The sequence below is a fragment of the Glandiceps talaboti genome, chromosome 8 (assembly GCF_964340395.1).
Source record: "Glandiceps talaboti chromosome 8, keGlaTala1.1, whole genome shotgun sequence".
NCBI lineage: Eukaryota > Metazoa > Hemichordata > Enteropneusta > Spengelidae > Glandiceps > Glandiceps talaboti.
This window is the reverse complement of record NC_135556.1, coordinates 541,169-560,261: the sequence shown is the minus strand read 5'-3', so window position 1 is coordinate 560,261 and position 19,093 is coordinate 541,169. Positions and strand designations below refer to the sequence as shown.

General features: G+C 35.2%; 1 protein-coding gene across 3 annotated transcripts in view; it reads right to left on the bottom strand.

Annotated features, from left to right (window-relative positions):
- Positions 1 to 19,093, bottom strand: part of LOC144438814 (serine/threonine-protein phosphatase with EF-hands 2-like) — a 214,362-nt gene that overhangs the window by 161,251 nt on the left and 34,018 nt on the right. For all 3 annotated transcript variants that reach the window (XM_078127991.1, XM_078127992.1, XM_078127993.1), the window contains exon 2: positions 16,656 to 17,508. In XM_078127991.1, coding sequence (XP_077984117.1) covers positions 16,656 to 16,710 — 55 coding nt within the window. In that variant the 5' untranslated portion in view covers positions 16,711 to 17,508. The remainder of the gene's footprint in view (positions 1 to 16,655; positions 17,509 to 19,093) is intronic.

Genomic DNA, 19,093 nt, shown 5'->3' with positions numbered 1-19,093 from the left:
GTTGTGCGCACAGCGGAGCGAATAATTGGTGTAAACCTTCCCCATTTGGATGAAATTTATAGGTCAAGGCTGCGAAAGAAAACACATTCTATTCTATCTGACAGTTCTCACCCAGCCAATGATCACTGGAAATTACCATTAGCCAAATGTTCATAATTGTAGTCTTTCTTTTTATTTTATCATTTTAGTGTCTATCCTTTGTGTGTGCTCTTGTGTTTTTATCAGTGTTTTAAATATAAACTTTTTAACGCGTGAGCCAAAAGATTCTGATGTATTTTAAATTGCTATATTTTTATACATTAGTGAAATAAACTATGTTATGTTATGTTTATGTCGAGATAACGAGATAGCTACGTTGAGATAACAAGATAGCTATGTTGAGATAATGATAGTATATCGAGATAACGAGATAGTAAGTCGAGATAACGAGATAATTTTTAACATTTTGCTCTACGCAAATGTCCCCTCTGGGCTTCCATACTTGTGAGCACGACATACCATCTTGTGAAGCAAAAAAATTCTTGTGAAGCAAAAAAAAAATAAAAAAATTCTTGTGAAGCAGAAAAAAAATTCTTGTGAGCACAAGAAAGCATGTCGTGTGATGGACATGGCCTTTAAGTCATAAGGAGCTGTGGCTTTTTCGGATTGTCGTGGATTAAATCAAGGACTTGCGGCATCAATTCTGGTGTCTATAACAATATTGAATAACGCCGTGAATATAGACAACATCAACAAGTTCCGTCAAGTTCTTGTTTATCATTATATTCAGTATCTTGAATCGCTAATTAATATATAATTATAATACACAGAGAAATACATATATTCAACTCGATCGAATCACGCTGGAATACAAGTAGAATATAAGGGACACTGCTGTGCATGACTGCTGTGGAGTGTACCGATAGAATAGCGCCCCCAACGGTCATAGAATTTACTTCTCTGTCTTGTCATCGCGCGATCGCGAGAACGAATGATTCGAATCTTGGAATTTGAAAATTCAACCTCCACGAGCTCAGCATTTGCTCAATTTGCTCATTTGCTAAAAAAGGAGGGGTAGGACACTTTGGTGTTCTTCTTTGTCGTAAGATTGAAACCACATCACCCTCGTTCACGGACGCTTTCTGTTTCGGGCAAACTTACGAGTATTTGTTTACTCAGTCAAATGATGTTGTTATGTTTTCTCTTTCATTCAAAGGTATATTTTGAAGAGACACGGATACGACGACTAATGTTTAATGATTATTTTTACATAATTTTATGAAAATAATATAGACCGGAATCGACTGTGTTCGAGCCTACTGCAACTCTACGGCACCAAATATTGATTAAACCAAGATATTGTGTTTTTGTTTATATCCCTCGCAAAAGACACACCCGTTTCGGAGCTTCATTTCATATAATATGCTGTTTCGGCAATCTGTTTTACTGTCCCGCAAACGCCACAATGTACTGCAACATGTGAAATATATATCTCACCACAAGAGGGCAGCAGGTGGTATCAAGCTTCGAGAGAAAATTCATGGGTCACATGTTCGATTTGAAGCGTTCTGATTGGTTGATTCGATGCCGTGTCCTACCCCTCTGTATTACAAGTTTAAGCAAGGAATACTTTTGAGCTCGAGCACACCAAGCAGCGGAGTGCGTCAGCTGTCGCGAGCGCACTAAGCGTCGATTTTGCACCATGTATATCCGTATACTTTCTTTTTTCTTTATTGTAGTCTTCCATATTTATATAAAAAAAATTTCTGCGATTATTATAAAAAAAATGTTTCATTTTTTTTAAAAGACCAGAAAGTGTACAAGTACATACATATGATATTTTTAATCATTCCATTTCTGGCCTTATACCCAAAATAACAAATATGTGTAGACGTGTATAATGAGTTTATTAAAACATACTATAAATAAAGAAGTAGGTATGTAAATGTGACTCATAGCTAACTTGGGCCTTTATTACCTGTATGACATCATTATCATTTTCGAGTTTCACCAGAATTGTTGCCTCATGCCCCTGATTAAATAAGACAATTCGCACCTCCTTTGCAAATGTAAACAATATGCACTAAACAATACAAAGTTAACCAGACACCGCATTTATTCAAGCACATCAGTATTCATACATACATGGTCTTAATGTGGGCTAGTCATAAAAAGTATTCTAATAGGAACTTTGCATTTTCTAGGTTAGCTTATAATACTGTGAACCGGGAAATTAACATGCGTTCTTATTTTCGCGCTCAGGGAGATTAAGGTGGTTATGCACAGTTTAATTTTAGTGCGAGGCAGTCAGTGTTTTTTATGAACATTAATAATGTGTTGAGAACAATGGAATTTGACACCGATTGATGGGCAGTATGGCTTTGTGGGCATCCGTCAATTGCAGTCCTCTATTGTTACAACTGCGAATTTAATATACTGTAACAGTGGTGATTTGTGACAAATGTATTGTTGGTGTTAATTTAGTACAATTAAGTACATTGTAGACAAATTACCAGATCAAAAAAAGTCTGGAAGCAGTCAAAGTTCACTCTCAAAGCTGGCGCCGTCAACAAACAGGCGTCAATGTCCTACAGTCACACGTTTGGTGAAACGATAATCAAATCATGTCAGTGTCTCTGTTATGCGTCTTTGTGGAATGAAGTTCAAAACAGGATTACAGCTACCCATTCACCAAGTCGCCAAATGTGAATAGAATAGAAACTCCAGTTGGCTACAAAACAATGGATTTGAGGAAACTGTTGGTGACAAGTTTTCACTGAGATGAATATACGTGAGATGACTGACATATTCACAATATTCATATAGTAACAGTAGTAACATCATATGACCAGATGTAAACTGAATGTCTTCCGTAAGGGCAAAGTTTTGAGATTGTCGTTCCTACAGACAATTGTTGGAATACAACAGAACATATGTAATAAGTTATTTTTTCTCATTGATTGCTATTTGCTCATTGCTGTTAGTGATCTCCTGGCCAACCACAACATGTACTGTGACATTTGTTGAGAATGTAAAAAAAAAAATAAGCGCATCATCGTACCACTTTAGACAACATTTCCTGATGAGAAACTATTTTTTCCTTTTTAGTGGCCTACAAAAATATGCCAATAATTTATTAAAACTAAAAGCTACATCAATAATATTTTCAGGACAGGTGCGCTTTGGTATTGCAAATGCATGTATCAAATTATATTGAATTTGAAGTGTGCATTCTTGAGATATAGCCTAATTACCAAAAACCATTAATTATATAAATTTCTTGTTAATATTCTTGGGATGTTTACCGAAACCTAATCAGTTCTTGTCACTACCATACAGAACACATGCAATAAATTTCGTTTGAATTGAGCCAGTCATGTTTTAGAAAATGGTGATAAAGTCGCACCACTTTAGACGACATTTCCTGATGAGAAACTATTTTTTTCTTTTTTGTGGCCAATCAAAAATGTGGCAATAACTTATTAAAACTAAAAGCTACCTTCGTAATATTTTCAGGACAGGTGCGGTTTGGTATCGCAAATGTGTGTACCAAGTTATAATGAATTTGAAGTGTGCATTCTTGAGATATAGCCTAATTACCGAAAATCATTAATTACGTAAATTGCTCATTAATATTCACAGGATTTTTACCAAAACCTAATCAAGTCTTGCCATTACCCTACGGAATACGTCTTCAAAATTCCGTTTGAATTGAGTAAGCCGTTATGGAGAAAACGATGACACAGACAGACAGACAGACAGACAGACACACAGACTTCCATCCATAAATATATCTCTTCCTTACGGAAGAAAAAATGATTTCACAACGCTGACTTACTTCTCAAAATAAAATACATCCATACAGTTTTAATTTTGTGTTCACAATCAAGCGTGAAATTGCGCGAAATTCAAAATGCGCGAATAATTTCAGGGTTCACAGTATCACTATTCTACTACTGTTTTCAGTCACAAGCTAAGATGTAAGTGAAACTACAAATGGCAACAGTTGGACATTGGTATTCGATGATTGAATCATCATTCACTTGAATATAGGAGAAACAAAATTGATGAACTATGTGGCCATTGAATGCAAGGTATTGTCCAATCAGAAATTAGGACTCCTTAGGATGTGTTAAAGTGTTCCAAAAATTATGTCATGTATAGTATGTCGTGCTCACAAGATAGCATCTCGTACTCACAAGATAGTATGTCGTGCTCACAAGATAGTAAGTCGTGCGCACAAGATATTATGTCGTATTCATAAGATTATTTTTTATATTTTATTTTACAAAATGTCCCTTACTGGCTTTCGTAGAATTGAAAGCTTTACAGAAAGGAGAAAATATTGGTGAAACTAATGTATCTATACTCCTCTTTGCAGATGATATTGCTCTTATTTCAGATAATGAACAAGATATGCAGTCAATGTTTGATCATGTAAATGACTGGTGTTCAAAATGGAGACTAGCTGTCAATGATCTCAAGTCCAAAGTTATTCATTTTTGCAAAAATTGCTGTCCTCGAAGTGAGTTTCAATTTAATATAGGACAAGATGTTCTGAATTATATTGATAATAACAAATACCTTGGTATTGTTTAGAATGAACATTTAGATTTTTCTGTTATGTCTGCAATTCTTGCTCAGTCAGCCAGGAGAGCCCTGAGAACTGTAGTACATGTACATGTAAGTTTAAAATATTGAAAAATATGGGCTTTTATACCTACACAAAACTTTACGACTTGTGTGTGGCACCCATTCTGAACTATTGTTCTGGTGTATGGGGTTTTAGTAAACATGAAAAATGTGATATGTTGCAGAATAGGGTTTTATCTTCATAGGTTCATAGATTTACGCCTATACATGCTATTACTGTGGATGCTGGCTGGAATTCTTACAGAATTCGCAGATATATTGCTATGGTCAGATATTGGAACTGTCTCATCTAATGGGATGAGAACAGACTAATATTTCTTGGGACTTTTCACTTAATTACTGTAATTGGTCTTAGGAAATTTGCAAACGTCTTGATGAGTTGAATTTAAATACATATTTTGTTCTTTTTCCTCTTGATTTATCCTTAGTAGAACATCATTAGCATCAATTAGTTTGGGTAAAAAATATCAACGAAAAACATACATATTTTATTTTCAAAGATAACAAGTCATTGAGAATGACATAGTCCCCACTATGATTGGGTTTTAAGGAACTGGCAGTTTATAATATGTTGTCATTTTCTTGATATCACTACTCTGATCACGCAACAACACTTGTGAACCTCAATCAAACAGACTTAGATATGTTGTGTCTGCTCGTTGGACATGGAACATGCCTACTCATGTTGTGTCTCCTCGTTGGACATGGGACATGCCTACTCTTCAAGATGTGATGGAATAAACCATTCAACAATAAAGGATGGGTCGGGTACACATGGTTGGGGGGGGGGACCTGTTCAAGCATGTCTAAGTTATGGCTTTGGACATGAAAACTGCGCCATAAAAATGGCTGCCAGGCAGCCATATTGGATCATATCACAACGAAAATGGACATGCACATGTATGTCATAGAACACTGTGCTAATACCAACATTGAATGAGATCTGTTCAAGCATATCTGAGTTATGGCTTTGGACATGGAAAATTCGCAAACAAAATGGCTGCCAGGCAGCCATATTGGATCACATCACGATGAAAATGGATATGCACATGTGTGTCATAGAACACTGTCCTAATACCAACTTTGAATGAGATCTGATCAAGCATATCTGAGTTATGGCTTTGGACATGGAAAATTTGCAAACAAAATGGCTGCTAGGCAGCCATATTGGATCGTATCATGACAACAATGAATATGCACAACAATGAATATGCACATGTATGTCATACAAAACTGTCCTAATACCAACTTTGAATGAGATCTGTTTAAGCATGTCTGAGTTATGGCTTTTGACAGGAAAAATTCGCAAACAAAATGGCTGCTAGGCAGCCATATTGGATCGTATCATGACAACAATGAATATGCACAACAATGAATATGCACATGTATGTCATACAAAACTGTCCTAATACCAACTTTGAATGAGATCTGTTTAAGCATGTCTGAGTTATGGCTTTTGACAGGAAAAATTCGCAAACAAAATGGCTGCTAGGCAGCCATATTGGATCGTATCATGAAACAAATTGACGTGCATATGTATGCCCTTGCATGTTGCCCCTGTACCAAGTGTGAAAAAAATCGGTCCAGGCATCTCCAAGAAATGGCTCTGGATGGACGGAAGGATGGATGGACGGACGGACGGACGGACGCACAGACAGACGGAACCCAATCCATAAGTTCCCGTCCCGGACTTCGTCCAGTGGGGACTAATTATATCACTGAACCATATGTTTCTATGAGTCTTCACGAAGTCAGCGATCTTTTATGGCAAAGTTTCGATCAGACGTTTAGAAATGGGGAGATATTGAAACGAAACAGTGGTCGATAGACTTTGTGTATTTTGTGACCAAAATGCTATAGAAAATGAAATTCACTTTATTTTACATTGCAGTCTTTATGATGGCATACGTAATACTTATATTAACACAGAAAATAACACTGAATACATCACTGTCAGACAATGAGAAATTAAAGTACTTCGTGACAAATCAGGTTAGGGATACAGCAAAATTCATTGAAGCCACCTTTTTAAGATGGAACTTAGTTAATTTAATTCTCACACTGTATGTACAATTACTTCTTTTTTCCACTGTAACCTCTCTATATTATCAATGTATCCTTTTTTTGTTCAAGTTGACTTATAAGCCCGATGGGTTAGGAGGTATTTCATTACCTCATGTCACTTTAATACAAGATTTAAACTGAATCGTAAGGGAATCACTAATTATGCAAATTACTCGTTAAAAGGTAAAAGTTGTATCAACAAAGTTCATAGGACAGGTGTGTATTACTATGATTGATATATGTACAATATTATAATATTATATGAAATTTCAAGCTTGAATTTTTAAGTTACAGCCTACATGTAGTTTACCTAAAATCGTTAATTATGCAAATTTTTCATTAAAACTGTAAGCTATATCAAAAAAATTTATAGGACGTACCCACCTTGTTATGGTTAACATTATGTACTAAGTGATATGCAAGTATGCATTTGTAAGACACATCCTAATTACTGAAAATTATTAATTATGCAAATTAGTCATTAACACTGTAAGGTACATCTGAGTCAACAAACTTTATAGAGCGTATGGTTTCAAGTATGGTTTCTTAAGGTATAGCCCAATTACCGAAAATAATCAATTATGCAAATTATTTATTGACGCTGTAAGGTATATCAACAAATTTTATAGGACAAATGCACTTTGTTATGTTTAACAAATACACCAAATTATATTGAAATTGAAGTATGCAGTCTTCAGATATTGCTTAATCAGATGATTTCATTGATATGCAAATTTCTCTAATTAACATCCACAGATCTTGCTCAAAAACTAATCAGGTCTAGCCATTACCCCAAACACTGTGTGTACAAAATTTCAGCATAATTGAGCCAGCCGTTTTTAAGAATAATGACACAGACAGAGACAGACAGACAGACAGACAGACACACACACACACACACACACAGACACACATCCCCTTTTAATACCTCCTGTACCCTTATGAAAGGTAAAAATTACTTACTTACTTACTATCTTTGCAATATATGCGATCATTTGGCTGTTACTAAGGGCATGATGTTGTTGCTAGGCAAATTTGCATACACTTTATGAATGTTTGTTCACTTGTCTAAGAATCCCTGTTGTCTTTGTGATACACACAATTGTTTGGCTGTTGCTATGGGCATGGTCATGGTTACTAGGGATATTTGCATAGATTTTGGAATATTTACTCACTTACCTACCAGATGCTGTTGTTATTTTAGCAAAATATACTGCCATTTGGTTGTAGCTAAGGGTGTTGATCATGGTTGCTACAACCAACTGTGTCAAAATGTTTTGAACAAAATCACTTCTAGAAACATCTCACCAATTTTCAGTCTCATTGACCAAGTACTTTTTGACATATAACTTTTTGACCAAAATTCTGAACCTTATCAGTTCAGTTGCACTAAAACACTGGTCAGTCCCTTTATGCGCCAAAATGTATGCATCAGTATAGCCAGCAACAGTAGAAAGAACAAAAATAATCCTTGCCTACACTCTGAAACCACCACCACACCCACCCCCACCCCAACCCCCAACAAAAAAGAAGAAATTGTACACCCCCTCCCACCCCCAAAAAACGTCTATGACTCCATCCAGGAATAGTAGACAGAAAGAATATAATCAATGTCAGCATTGTAAATCCATCAGTGCCCCCATAAAAAAGGACTGCTCCCTTAGATATTCACATTTATGCATCTGTGCATTGAGGAATAGTACATCTACATAGAAAATAATCCTTGCCATAGTGTAATGTCATCAGTATTCTGATGACACCCCCCCCCCCCCCCACTCAGTAAATAGTTTCAAGTATTCCCGCAAGTGAATTCAATATTTGCATCAGTACTTCAAGGAATAACAGACAAAAAGAAAATGACCTTTGCATGCAATAGTATAAGGTCCATTTTATTGACCAAATTTCAGTTTCATTTTTCAAGCGCCCAGCCCAATGGCACGGGCCTATGGTCCAGCACAAGAACCCAGCACAGGTTTTAGAATATGCCACTGTGATCTACTTTTCTTCACAACAACTGCTCCTGTGACTGAAATTATCTATGATTCAATGACTAAAATAAAATGTCACTACGGTTTAAATCCCTAGAATACAACAAAAATCCCACATTTTCAACTGTTACAGAGCTGTCACCATAGCAACTAATATAATGTGCCTCCAGTTGCCATGGTGATTGTGGATAACTGTTATAAAATGCCATTATTTGCAATGATTCATTGACAAAATGAAGTTTTAATACCAGCTTTGAGTCTGCTATGCTGATCTTTCTCAAGTTATTGAAAAAATGTATTGGCTTAAATTATCTCTCTAAAATAGAAGACAAAATATAACATGCTTATTTTGAGCAGTATAAGATTATGAACTACAAGGTTCATCTCTTAAATTATCAGTCATTTTCAATGATGCTATATGTCTGTCAATTCCTTGTTAGCACTGTATGCATATCTGTCAATTTCTTGTTAGCACTGTATGCATATGTCAATTCCTTGTCAGCATTGTATGCATATCTGTCAATTTCTTGTTAGCACTGTATGCATGTCTGTCAATTTCTTTTTAGCATTGTATGCATGTCTGTCAATTTCTTGTTAGCACTGTATGCATGTCTGTCAATTTCTTGTTAGCATTGTATGCATGTCTGTCAATTTCTTGTTAGCACTGTATGCATGTCTGTCAATTTTTTGTTAGCACTGTATGCATGTCTGTCAATTTCTTGTTAGCATTGTATGCATGTCTGTCAATTTCTTGTTAGCACTGTATGCATGTCTGTCAATTTCTTGTTAGCATTGTATGCATGTCTGTCAATTTCTTGTTAGCACTGTATGCATGTCTGTCAATTTCTTTCTAGCACTGTATGCATGTCTGTCAATTTCTTTTTATAGCATTGTATGCATGTCTGTCAATTTCTTTTTATCATTGTATGCATATCTGTCAATTTCTTTTTAGTATTGTATGCATGTGTCAATTTCTTTTTAGTATTGTATGCATGTCTGTCAATTTCTTTTAGTATTATATGCATGTCTGTCAATTTCTTTTTAGCACTGTATGCATGTATGTCAATTTCTTTTTATAGCATTGTATGCATGTCTGTCAATGTCTTGTTAGCATTGTATGCATGTCTGTGAATTTCATTTTAGCACTGTATGCATGTCTGTGAATTTCATTTTAGCACTGTATGCATGTATGTCAATTTGTTTTTAGTATTGTATGCATGTCTGTCAATTTCTTTTTAGTATTGTATTCATGTCTGTCAATTTCTTTTTAGTATTGTATGCATGTCTGTCAATTTCTTGTTAGCATTGTATGCATGTCTGTCAATTTCTTTTTAGTATTGTATGCATGTCTGTCAATTCATTTTTAGTATTGTATGCATGTCTGTCAATTCCTTGTTAGTATTGTATGCATGTCTGTCAATTTCTTTTTAGTATTGTATGCATATCTGTCAATTCCTTTTTAGTATTGTATGCATGTCTGTCAATTTCTTTTTAGTATTGTATGCATATCTGTCAATTTCTTTTTAGTATTGTATGCATGTCTGTCAATTCCTTGTTAGTATTTGCATATCTGTCAATTTCTTTTTAGTATTGTATGCATGTCTGTCAATTTCTTGTTAGCACTGTATGCATGTCTGTCAATTTCTTTCTAGCACTGTATGCATATCTGTCAATTTCTTTTTATCATTGTATGCATGTCTGTCAATTTCTTGTTAGCACTGTATGCATGTCTGTCAATTTCTTTCTAGCACTGTATGCATGTCTGTCAATTTCTTTTCATAGCATTGTATGCATGTCTGTCAATTTCTTTTTATCATTGTATGCATATCTGTCAATTTCTTGTTAGCACTGTATGCATGTCTGTCAATTTCTTTCTAGCACTGTATGCATGTATGTCAATTTCTTTTTATAGCATTGTATGCATGTCTGTCAATGTCTTGTTAGCATTGTATGCATGTCTGTCAATTTCTTTTTAGCACTGTATGCATGTATGTCAATTTATTTTAGTATTGTATGCATGTCTGTCAATTCCTTGTTAGTATTGTATGCATGTCTGTCAATTTCTTTTTAGTATTGTATTCATGTCTGTCAATTTCTTTTTAGTATTGTATGCATGTCTGTCAATTTCTTGTCAGCATTGTATGAATGTCTGTCAATTCCTTGTTAGTATTGTATGCATGTCTGTCAATTCCTTGTTAGTATTGTATGCATGTCTGTCAATTTCTTTTTATCATTGTATGCATGTCTGTCAATTTCTTTTTAGTATTGTATGCATGTCTGTCAATTTATTTTTAGTATTGTAGGCATATGTCAATTTCTTTTTAGTAATGTATGCATGTCTGTCAATTCCTTGTTAGTATTTGCATATCTGTCAATTTCTTTTTAGTATTGTATGCATGTCTGTCAATTTCTTTTTAGTATTGTATGCATGTCTGTCAATTCCCTGTTAGTATTGTATGCATATCTGTCAATTTCTTTTTATCATTGTATGCATGTCTGTCAATTTCTTTTTATCATTGTATGCATGTCAATTTCTTGTTAGCATTGTATGCATGTCTGTCAATGTCTTGTTAGCATTGTATTCATGTCTGTCAATTTCTTTTTATCATTGTATGCATGTCAATTTCTAGTTAGCATTGTATGCATGTCTGTCAATTCCTTGTTAGCATTGTATGCATATCTGTCAATTTCTTGTTAGCATTGTATGCATGTCTGTCAATTTCTTTTTATCATTGTATGCATATCTGTCAATTTCTTGTTAGCATTGTATGCATGTCTGTCAATTTCTTGTTAGCATTGTATGCATGTCTGTCAATTTCTTGTTAGCATTGTATGCATGTCTGTCAATTTCTTGTTAGCATTGTATGCATGTCTGTCAATTTCTTGTTAGCATTGTATGCATGTCTGTCAATTTCTTGTTAGCATTGTATGCATGTCTGTCAATTTCTTGTTAGCACTGTATGCATGTCTGTCGATTTCTTTTTAGCATTGTATGCATATCTGTCAATTTCTTGTTAGTATTGTATGCATGTCTGTCAATGTCTTGTTAGCATTGTATTCATGTCTGTCAATTTCTTTTTATCATTGTATGCATGTCAATTTCTAGTTAGCATTGTATGCATGTCTGTCAATTTCTTGTTAGTATTGTATGCATGTCTGTCAATTTCTTGTTAGCACTGTATGCATGTCTGTCAATTTCTTGTTAGCACTGTATGCATGTCTGTCAATTTCTTGTTAGCACTGTATGCATGTCAATTTCTTGTTAGTATTGTATGCATGTCTGTCAATTTCTTGTTAGCATTGTATGCATGTCTGTCAATTTCTTGTTAGCACTGTATGCATGTCTGTCAATTTCTTGTTAGCACTGTATGCATGTCTGTCGATTTTTTTTTAGCATTGTATGCATGTCTGTCAATTTCTTGTTAGCATTGTATGCATGTCTGTCAATTTCTTGTTAGCACTGTATGCATGTCTGTCAATTTCTTGTTAGCACTGTATGCATGTCTGTCGATTTCTTTTTAGCATTGTATGCATGTCTGTCAATTTCTTGTTAGCACTGTATGCATGTCTGTCAATTTCTTGTTAGCATTGTATGCATGTCTGTCAATGTCTTTTTAGTATTGTATGCATGTCTGTCAATTTCTTGTTAGCACTGTATGCATGTCTGTCAATTTCTTGTTAGCATTGTATGCATGTCTGTCGATTTCTTTTTAGCATTGTATGCATGTCTGTCGATTTCTTTTTAGCATTGTATGCATGTCTGTCAATGTCTTTTTAGTATTGTATGCATGTCTGTCAATGTCTTGTTAGCACTGTATGCATGTCTGTCAATGTCTTTTTAGTATTGTATGCATGTCTGTCAATGTCTTTTTAGTATTGTATGCATGTCTGTCAATGTCTTTTTAGTATTGTATGCATGTCTGTCAATTTCTTTTTAGCATTGTATGCATGTCTGTCAATTCCTTTTTAGTATTGTATGCATGTCTGTCAATGTCTTTTTAGTATTGTATGCATGTCTGTCAATTTCTTTTTAGCATTGTATGCATGTCTGTCAATGTCTTTTTAGCATTGTATGCATGTCTGTCAATGTCTTTTTAGCATTGTATGCATGTCTGTCGATTTCTTTTTGAAATGATGCAATGTCTTCATGATATCAGATTCAAACATGTTTTCCAAGGTCCTGTTGAATTGTATTGTAAAATCTGAGCTTTTATGACATATAAACTGGGCTAGGCACAGCTTGGAGAAATGGGAAAGAACACATTCTATAGGTCAGAAGTTTAACTTGCACTGTCTAACTGGTCTAATTTCTATATAAAATAACCAGATGTAAACTGAATACCTTCCATTTGTTGCCATACATACCCATGTACATTAACTGTGCAAAATTCTGATATCATGGCAAATTAACAACAGAGGAAATTTGAAGCTTGCATACTTAAGATATTGCCTATTTCTTTTAAGTCAATAATTTTGTAAATCACACATTAAAACTTATACTATAATAGTTCATCAACAGCCTTGCACACCTAAGATATTGCCTATTTCTTTTAAGTCAATAATCATGTAAATCATGCACTAAAACTTATACTATAGTTTCATCAACAAGCTTTATCGAACATGTATGCTTTATTATGGTTAATGTATTTATTTATTTATATATTTATTTCCAAGGATGCCATACGTGATGAATCCCATTTACAGGCTCCAACAATAAAATTGTACAAGACAAACACCACAAAATACACAAACTTAAAGTGTACTCGAAACGGAAGACGGACAAAAATTAAAAACATAAAATAAAATACCGCCAATGGTATTGTAGCACAACTGTACAGTTTTTAAAAATGTTTATCCATATGCTAGTCCATGCTAACAACAGGTATTCATTTGCTGAAGGACTATCAAGTTGAATATCCAACCATGTTGTTATCTTTGCAATGTGATTATTTGGCTGTTGCTATGAGCATGGTCATCTTGTTACATATATTTGCATACATTTTTTGAATGTTTTTGTTTACTTGTGTATGAATTCCTGATATCATCTTTGCGATATACAGTACGTGATTACTTAGCTGTTGCTATGGGTGTGGTCTTGTTGATGGGTAAATTTACATACATTTTTTGAATGTTTATTCAATTGTCTATTAATCCCTGTTATCTATGTGAAATATATGACCGTTTGATTGTTACTATGGACGTGGTCACATTTGCTAGGGATATTTGCATACATTTTTTGAATGTTTAGTCACTTGCCTACCAGATGATGTTATTTGACCAAAATATACTGCCATTTGGTTGTTAAGGGCGTGGTCATGGTTGCTAAGGCCTATTGTGTGAACATATATTGAAGAAAATCTGCAAAATAACACTTCTAGAAACATCTCACCAAGTTTCAGTCACATTGACCAAGTACTATTTGAGATATAAATTTTTGACCAAAATTCACACTGTTACACCTAATTTGCATATTACAGATGAGATCATTATATGCTTGATATTTCTTCATCTATACTACCACAGATGCATTAAATTTCAGCTCAATCTGCTGAGTAGTTTTGGAATTATAGTTTTTGACCAACAAGACACATTTTTAGCATTAATTTGCATATTACTGAGGGACTCATCATGTCATGAACAAATCTTAATTTACTCACCCCTAAGATTATTCCCATAAAATTTTATGCCAATCTGCCCAGTAGTTTTGGAGTTTTTTGACCAAAAATCACATTTTTTGACCCAACCCAACATCTCTAATGCAATCATTTTCATTTGAACAATTTCCCAACTAGACACCAGAAGTAACATGACCACCAAATATCAAAGCAATCAGTCCAGCAGGTTTTGACTTTAACACTCTCACTGGACAGATAATATCTATACATGTATTCCTATGCATTGTTTAAGCAATAAACTACCCCCTGGGGATGGTATACCAAGAGGTTTTGACCAGTGAATGAAATATTTGCATGAGCGAGAGGTAGTGCATATATTGGTCAAAACTGAGTGTATACCTTCCCCAGAGAGTGGTTTAGCGCTATTATATTATACCAGTATATTGAAAATATCGGAAACAAGATAGGAACTAACGTTTTCTAGTTTCATATGCGTGACTAATTTGCATAACAATAATGCTGCTTTCAAGACAGCTGATCTAGGCCTCAACCATTACATGACCATCGTGCTGCGGCCATGTCAGATTTTTACCAAAAAAAATATTCTTTATTCCGTTTTGGTAAACAGTATAAAATAAAAATGTGATGAATACACTGAAAATATTCCAACTATGAAGAAAGAATACATAATTTTGGGAGTATTTCAAATAATTGATAACATTTATACACGTATTGCTATGTGTAGTGTTCTCTATTGAAATACAGTTGAAAGTAATCTGTGGATTTGAAGTAGTCAACATCGACTACCACATCAACCAATATATACTGATAACCAATCAGGGATATAATTGTCATTGACATTGTATAACATTCATGGGATGTCCCTATCATCATTGCAACATGTGTCACCAGGTCTCTTGCCCATATATCGTACCCTTCTGACAGCTGGCCTACCTTCCTATCTATGTTCTATGGGGTCTGCTTCAACTAGAATCATCATGTGAAGTTTGACTGCCGCATTCCCGATTGAGTACAGTTTTGCTGTCAATAGAATCATTTTCACAGTCGGTGTCTTGAAATACACTTTCAACGGCTTCATTATAACAACCTCTTGTTGGCAAACACACTGGGACCACACAAGGCTGCCAGGCAGTGGACATGTCACAGTCCCAATGGCAAACATCATAATCAAATAGATTACATCCTGTTGATGAAACGCTTCAAGCCTTACATCAATATTGCAAGAACTAGAAGCTTCCCAGGAGCAGACATCAGCAGTAACCATAATTTGTTGATGATGACATTTGCCTCCACCTAAGGGATGACATCAAAATCAAAAACATCGTAATTACGCGTCCTCATGAGTAGCTACGAGTAGTTACTATGTACTACATGAAACAGGAGATAATGAGGTGTTCAAGTTCATGAATAACTGACAATAGATACATGTAATCAGTTCACTTTTCTTTGTTTCCCGTAAAGACGTCGTCTTTGAGCGTAGATGCGCGTAATTTTTTATCGCCAACACACAATAGATAGTGATTCTCACCTTCCGTGTTTCCAATGATGACATCGTCTTCTATCGTAGTTAATCATAGTTTGTGTGGTCCCAGTGTGTCACCTTCCGTGTTTCCAATGATGACATCGTCTACTATCGTAGTTGATCGTAGTTTGTCAGTTTTTTCTTTTATACATGTAAGTTTGAAAGAAATTGGTCAATGGAAATGGCTCCAGATGTACGCACGCATGCATGCATGCACGGAGCCCAATCTATAAGCCCTCATCCCGGACTAGGTCCAGTGGGGGCTAATTAGATTGTACCTGTTATAATGTTAACTCAATCTAAATATGCACTGCATGCGCCAATAAATTACAAAATTTACCTTGAAAATTGAAAATATTATTTGAGGGTTTGCATGCCATGGAAAAAGTTTCCATGTAATCATCACATGATGTTGACATGGCTGCAATCATGAATGTGTATGCCAGAACGAAGATCTTCAGCAAGGGCTTGCGTAACTTACGACCCAGTTTCAAAACTGAAAGATTTTCAATTTTGATTGAGAATGAAATAGTGAAGAAATCATATGAATTTATCTTGGCGAATTCTCCAGCAAGATTACCCACAGATGTGGTCTGATTTATAGTGGTATTGAATGGCCAATGTGCAAAAAGACACACACATTCCAAAAATCAACCCCCCCCCCCCCCCACACACACACACACACAGACTTTTCATCCCTAAAATATAACCTTCCTTACGGAGGTAAATATGAGAATGAAAAGTGAGATCATAAAGACATAAATAAACAATGAATACAGTGATATGGAACAATCAATTCACAATGGTACTTACATTTTTCTGATTTAGTCATTTCTTGTGGGTTTTTGGTTGATGAACCACAACCCATGGTGATGCAATATGATCTTTTAGTGTCTGTAATTTACAGCACTCATTTATGTATGAATGCAACAAATGTGTTAAATCCTTGATGAGTAGATTGGTAATACACGTGTCTGCTTAAACTTCTGTCGTAATTTAATCACAATAACATCAGAGTTCCACCTTAGGATGCCTGCATTGAAGGATCCACTATTTAATGATAATTCCTAATTGAAGAAGTCTTCATCTTGGGGTAACTGAAGTCCTTAGCATGGTTGGATGCATTGTAACATTCTGTAGTTTTTCATGTGTATTCACAAAATTGATATCTCAAGCAATTTCACACACTTGGCTCTGTAAAGGGACTGACAATTGTGACTTGTTGAACAAGTACAAAATCAAACATCACTTGTTGTTTACACCCACCAGCATAAAATAAACCGAACTTATCGCAGGCACAACACTACTCATACAAATGTACACAGTGAAGTAGCTGATAAAAATTACCACTGCCTGGCATGCTGTTTTTAATATTGAGACCTGCAGGAGTTATTTGAAGGATAGTATGATCATGATTTGGTACATGATTATCAGACTTTCCATGTGCAATGATCCTCCTGTACTGTGCTCGGTCACACTGGGGATCTGTTCTGTTGTGATAGCACCCAGGGTGATTGGTTTCCCCTCCTAGGTCTTGTCTTGTAATATTTCATTCACACTCTATCCATCTTTCTTCTTGTAAACAAACAGAACTGCTTCTTTATCCAAAACCATACAATTCTGTCAACAGTTTTTTAAAAATCTTCTCAGATACTGTTCAAATTACCTGCAATGAAGAAAATTCATTTTGTAGTTATTAACATTTTTTACACTCTGATTATTTCTTTTATGACATTCAAAAACAAAATTGTCAACATCAACCATAATAGATGGAACAGGTCATAGATGGAACAGGTCTACCCATCTGTTGTCATGGCCATGATAGTTGAACTTGAGGTGCACTCATTAAGAATTTTGGGTCAACTGTTATTACATATATGTTTTTTATAACAATTAATTTTCACCATATTATCCTACATTTGTATGCAACCAAATGAGTTTCACACTTTTGTGAGGTGAGGTTCAGAGTTCTTATTGAGTTAGGTGTGGAATTGTTTTTTCCTAGGGTATTACCTATACTATAGGAGCTAAATTAGCTAAACTAGATACACATACCTAAACTACATGACTTTAGTTGATATATTTTGTTCTAAATTTTATAAACTATACATTAATTTCACCTAGTAAAACAAAATTTTACAAGGATATATTCATTAATTATCCGATCTAAATATCTTTCTAAACTTTTTAAACTTGATAAACTATCCGTTATTTAGATGGGCCATTCTCAGTGAAAACGCTTTACAAGGATATATGGGATCTTTTCAAGCATGTCTGAGTTATGGCTTTGGACATGGCAAATTCGCAAACAAAATGGCTGCTAGGCGGCCATATTGGATCGTATCATGAAACAAATTGACGTGCATATGTATGCCATTGAATGTTGCCCCCGTACCAAGTTTGAAAAAAATTGGTCCAGGCATCTCCAAGAAACGGCTGCGAACGGACGGACGGATACACAGACGCACGGACACACGGACGCACGGACGCCAGACAGACGGTACCCAATCCATAAGTCCCTGTCCCGGACTTCGTCCGGCGGGGACTAATTAAGGGTCAACGTGAAAATCTAGGTGGGGTCAGGTAACCGGAACCAATCAATTTTTTTTACGCCTTAGTTTTTGAGTTATGCCATAAAATTTCATTTTTATAAATTTTAACTACAAATATGGCTCTTATTGTGCTAAACAAGTGACATACATATGTCCCATATGACATGTCACCTTTGTGCCAAGTTTGAAAGAAATTGGATATGACATGTTTGAGAAATGACATAGTATGGAGGGTCAAACTGCAAGGAGATAAACAAAACTGGGATAAATTCAAGAATACATATGTACCTGACAGGAAGTTGACAAAGAACTTAGGAAAGCAAATATAGAATACTTATCCGAACTCTCGTCATCAGAAGACAAGGAAAAGTTCTGGAGCTACATAAGAGCAAGGAAGAAAGACAATGTAGAAATACAGTCACTCAAAGTACAACAGAAAATAATATCAGATGACCAAACAAAAGTGGAAACACTAGTAGACCAATTTCAAAGTGTATTCACACCTGAAGACCCAAAATTACCAAGTCAACCAACCACTCCGTTCCCTGATATGCCCAACATCACTATTGCTGAGGAAGGTGTGGAAAAACTACTCGCCACCCTAAAGTCTGACAAGGCCGCTGGCCCAGACAACATTCCAAACAGAGCTCTCAAGATTGCAGCTACAGAAATCGCACGAACTTTACAATACATCTTCGG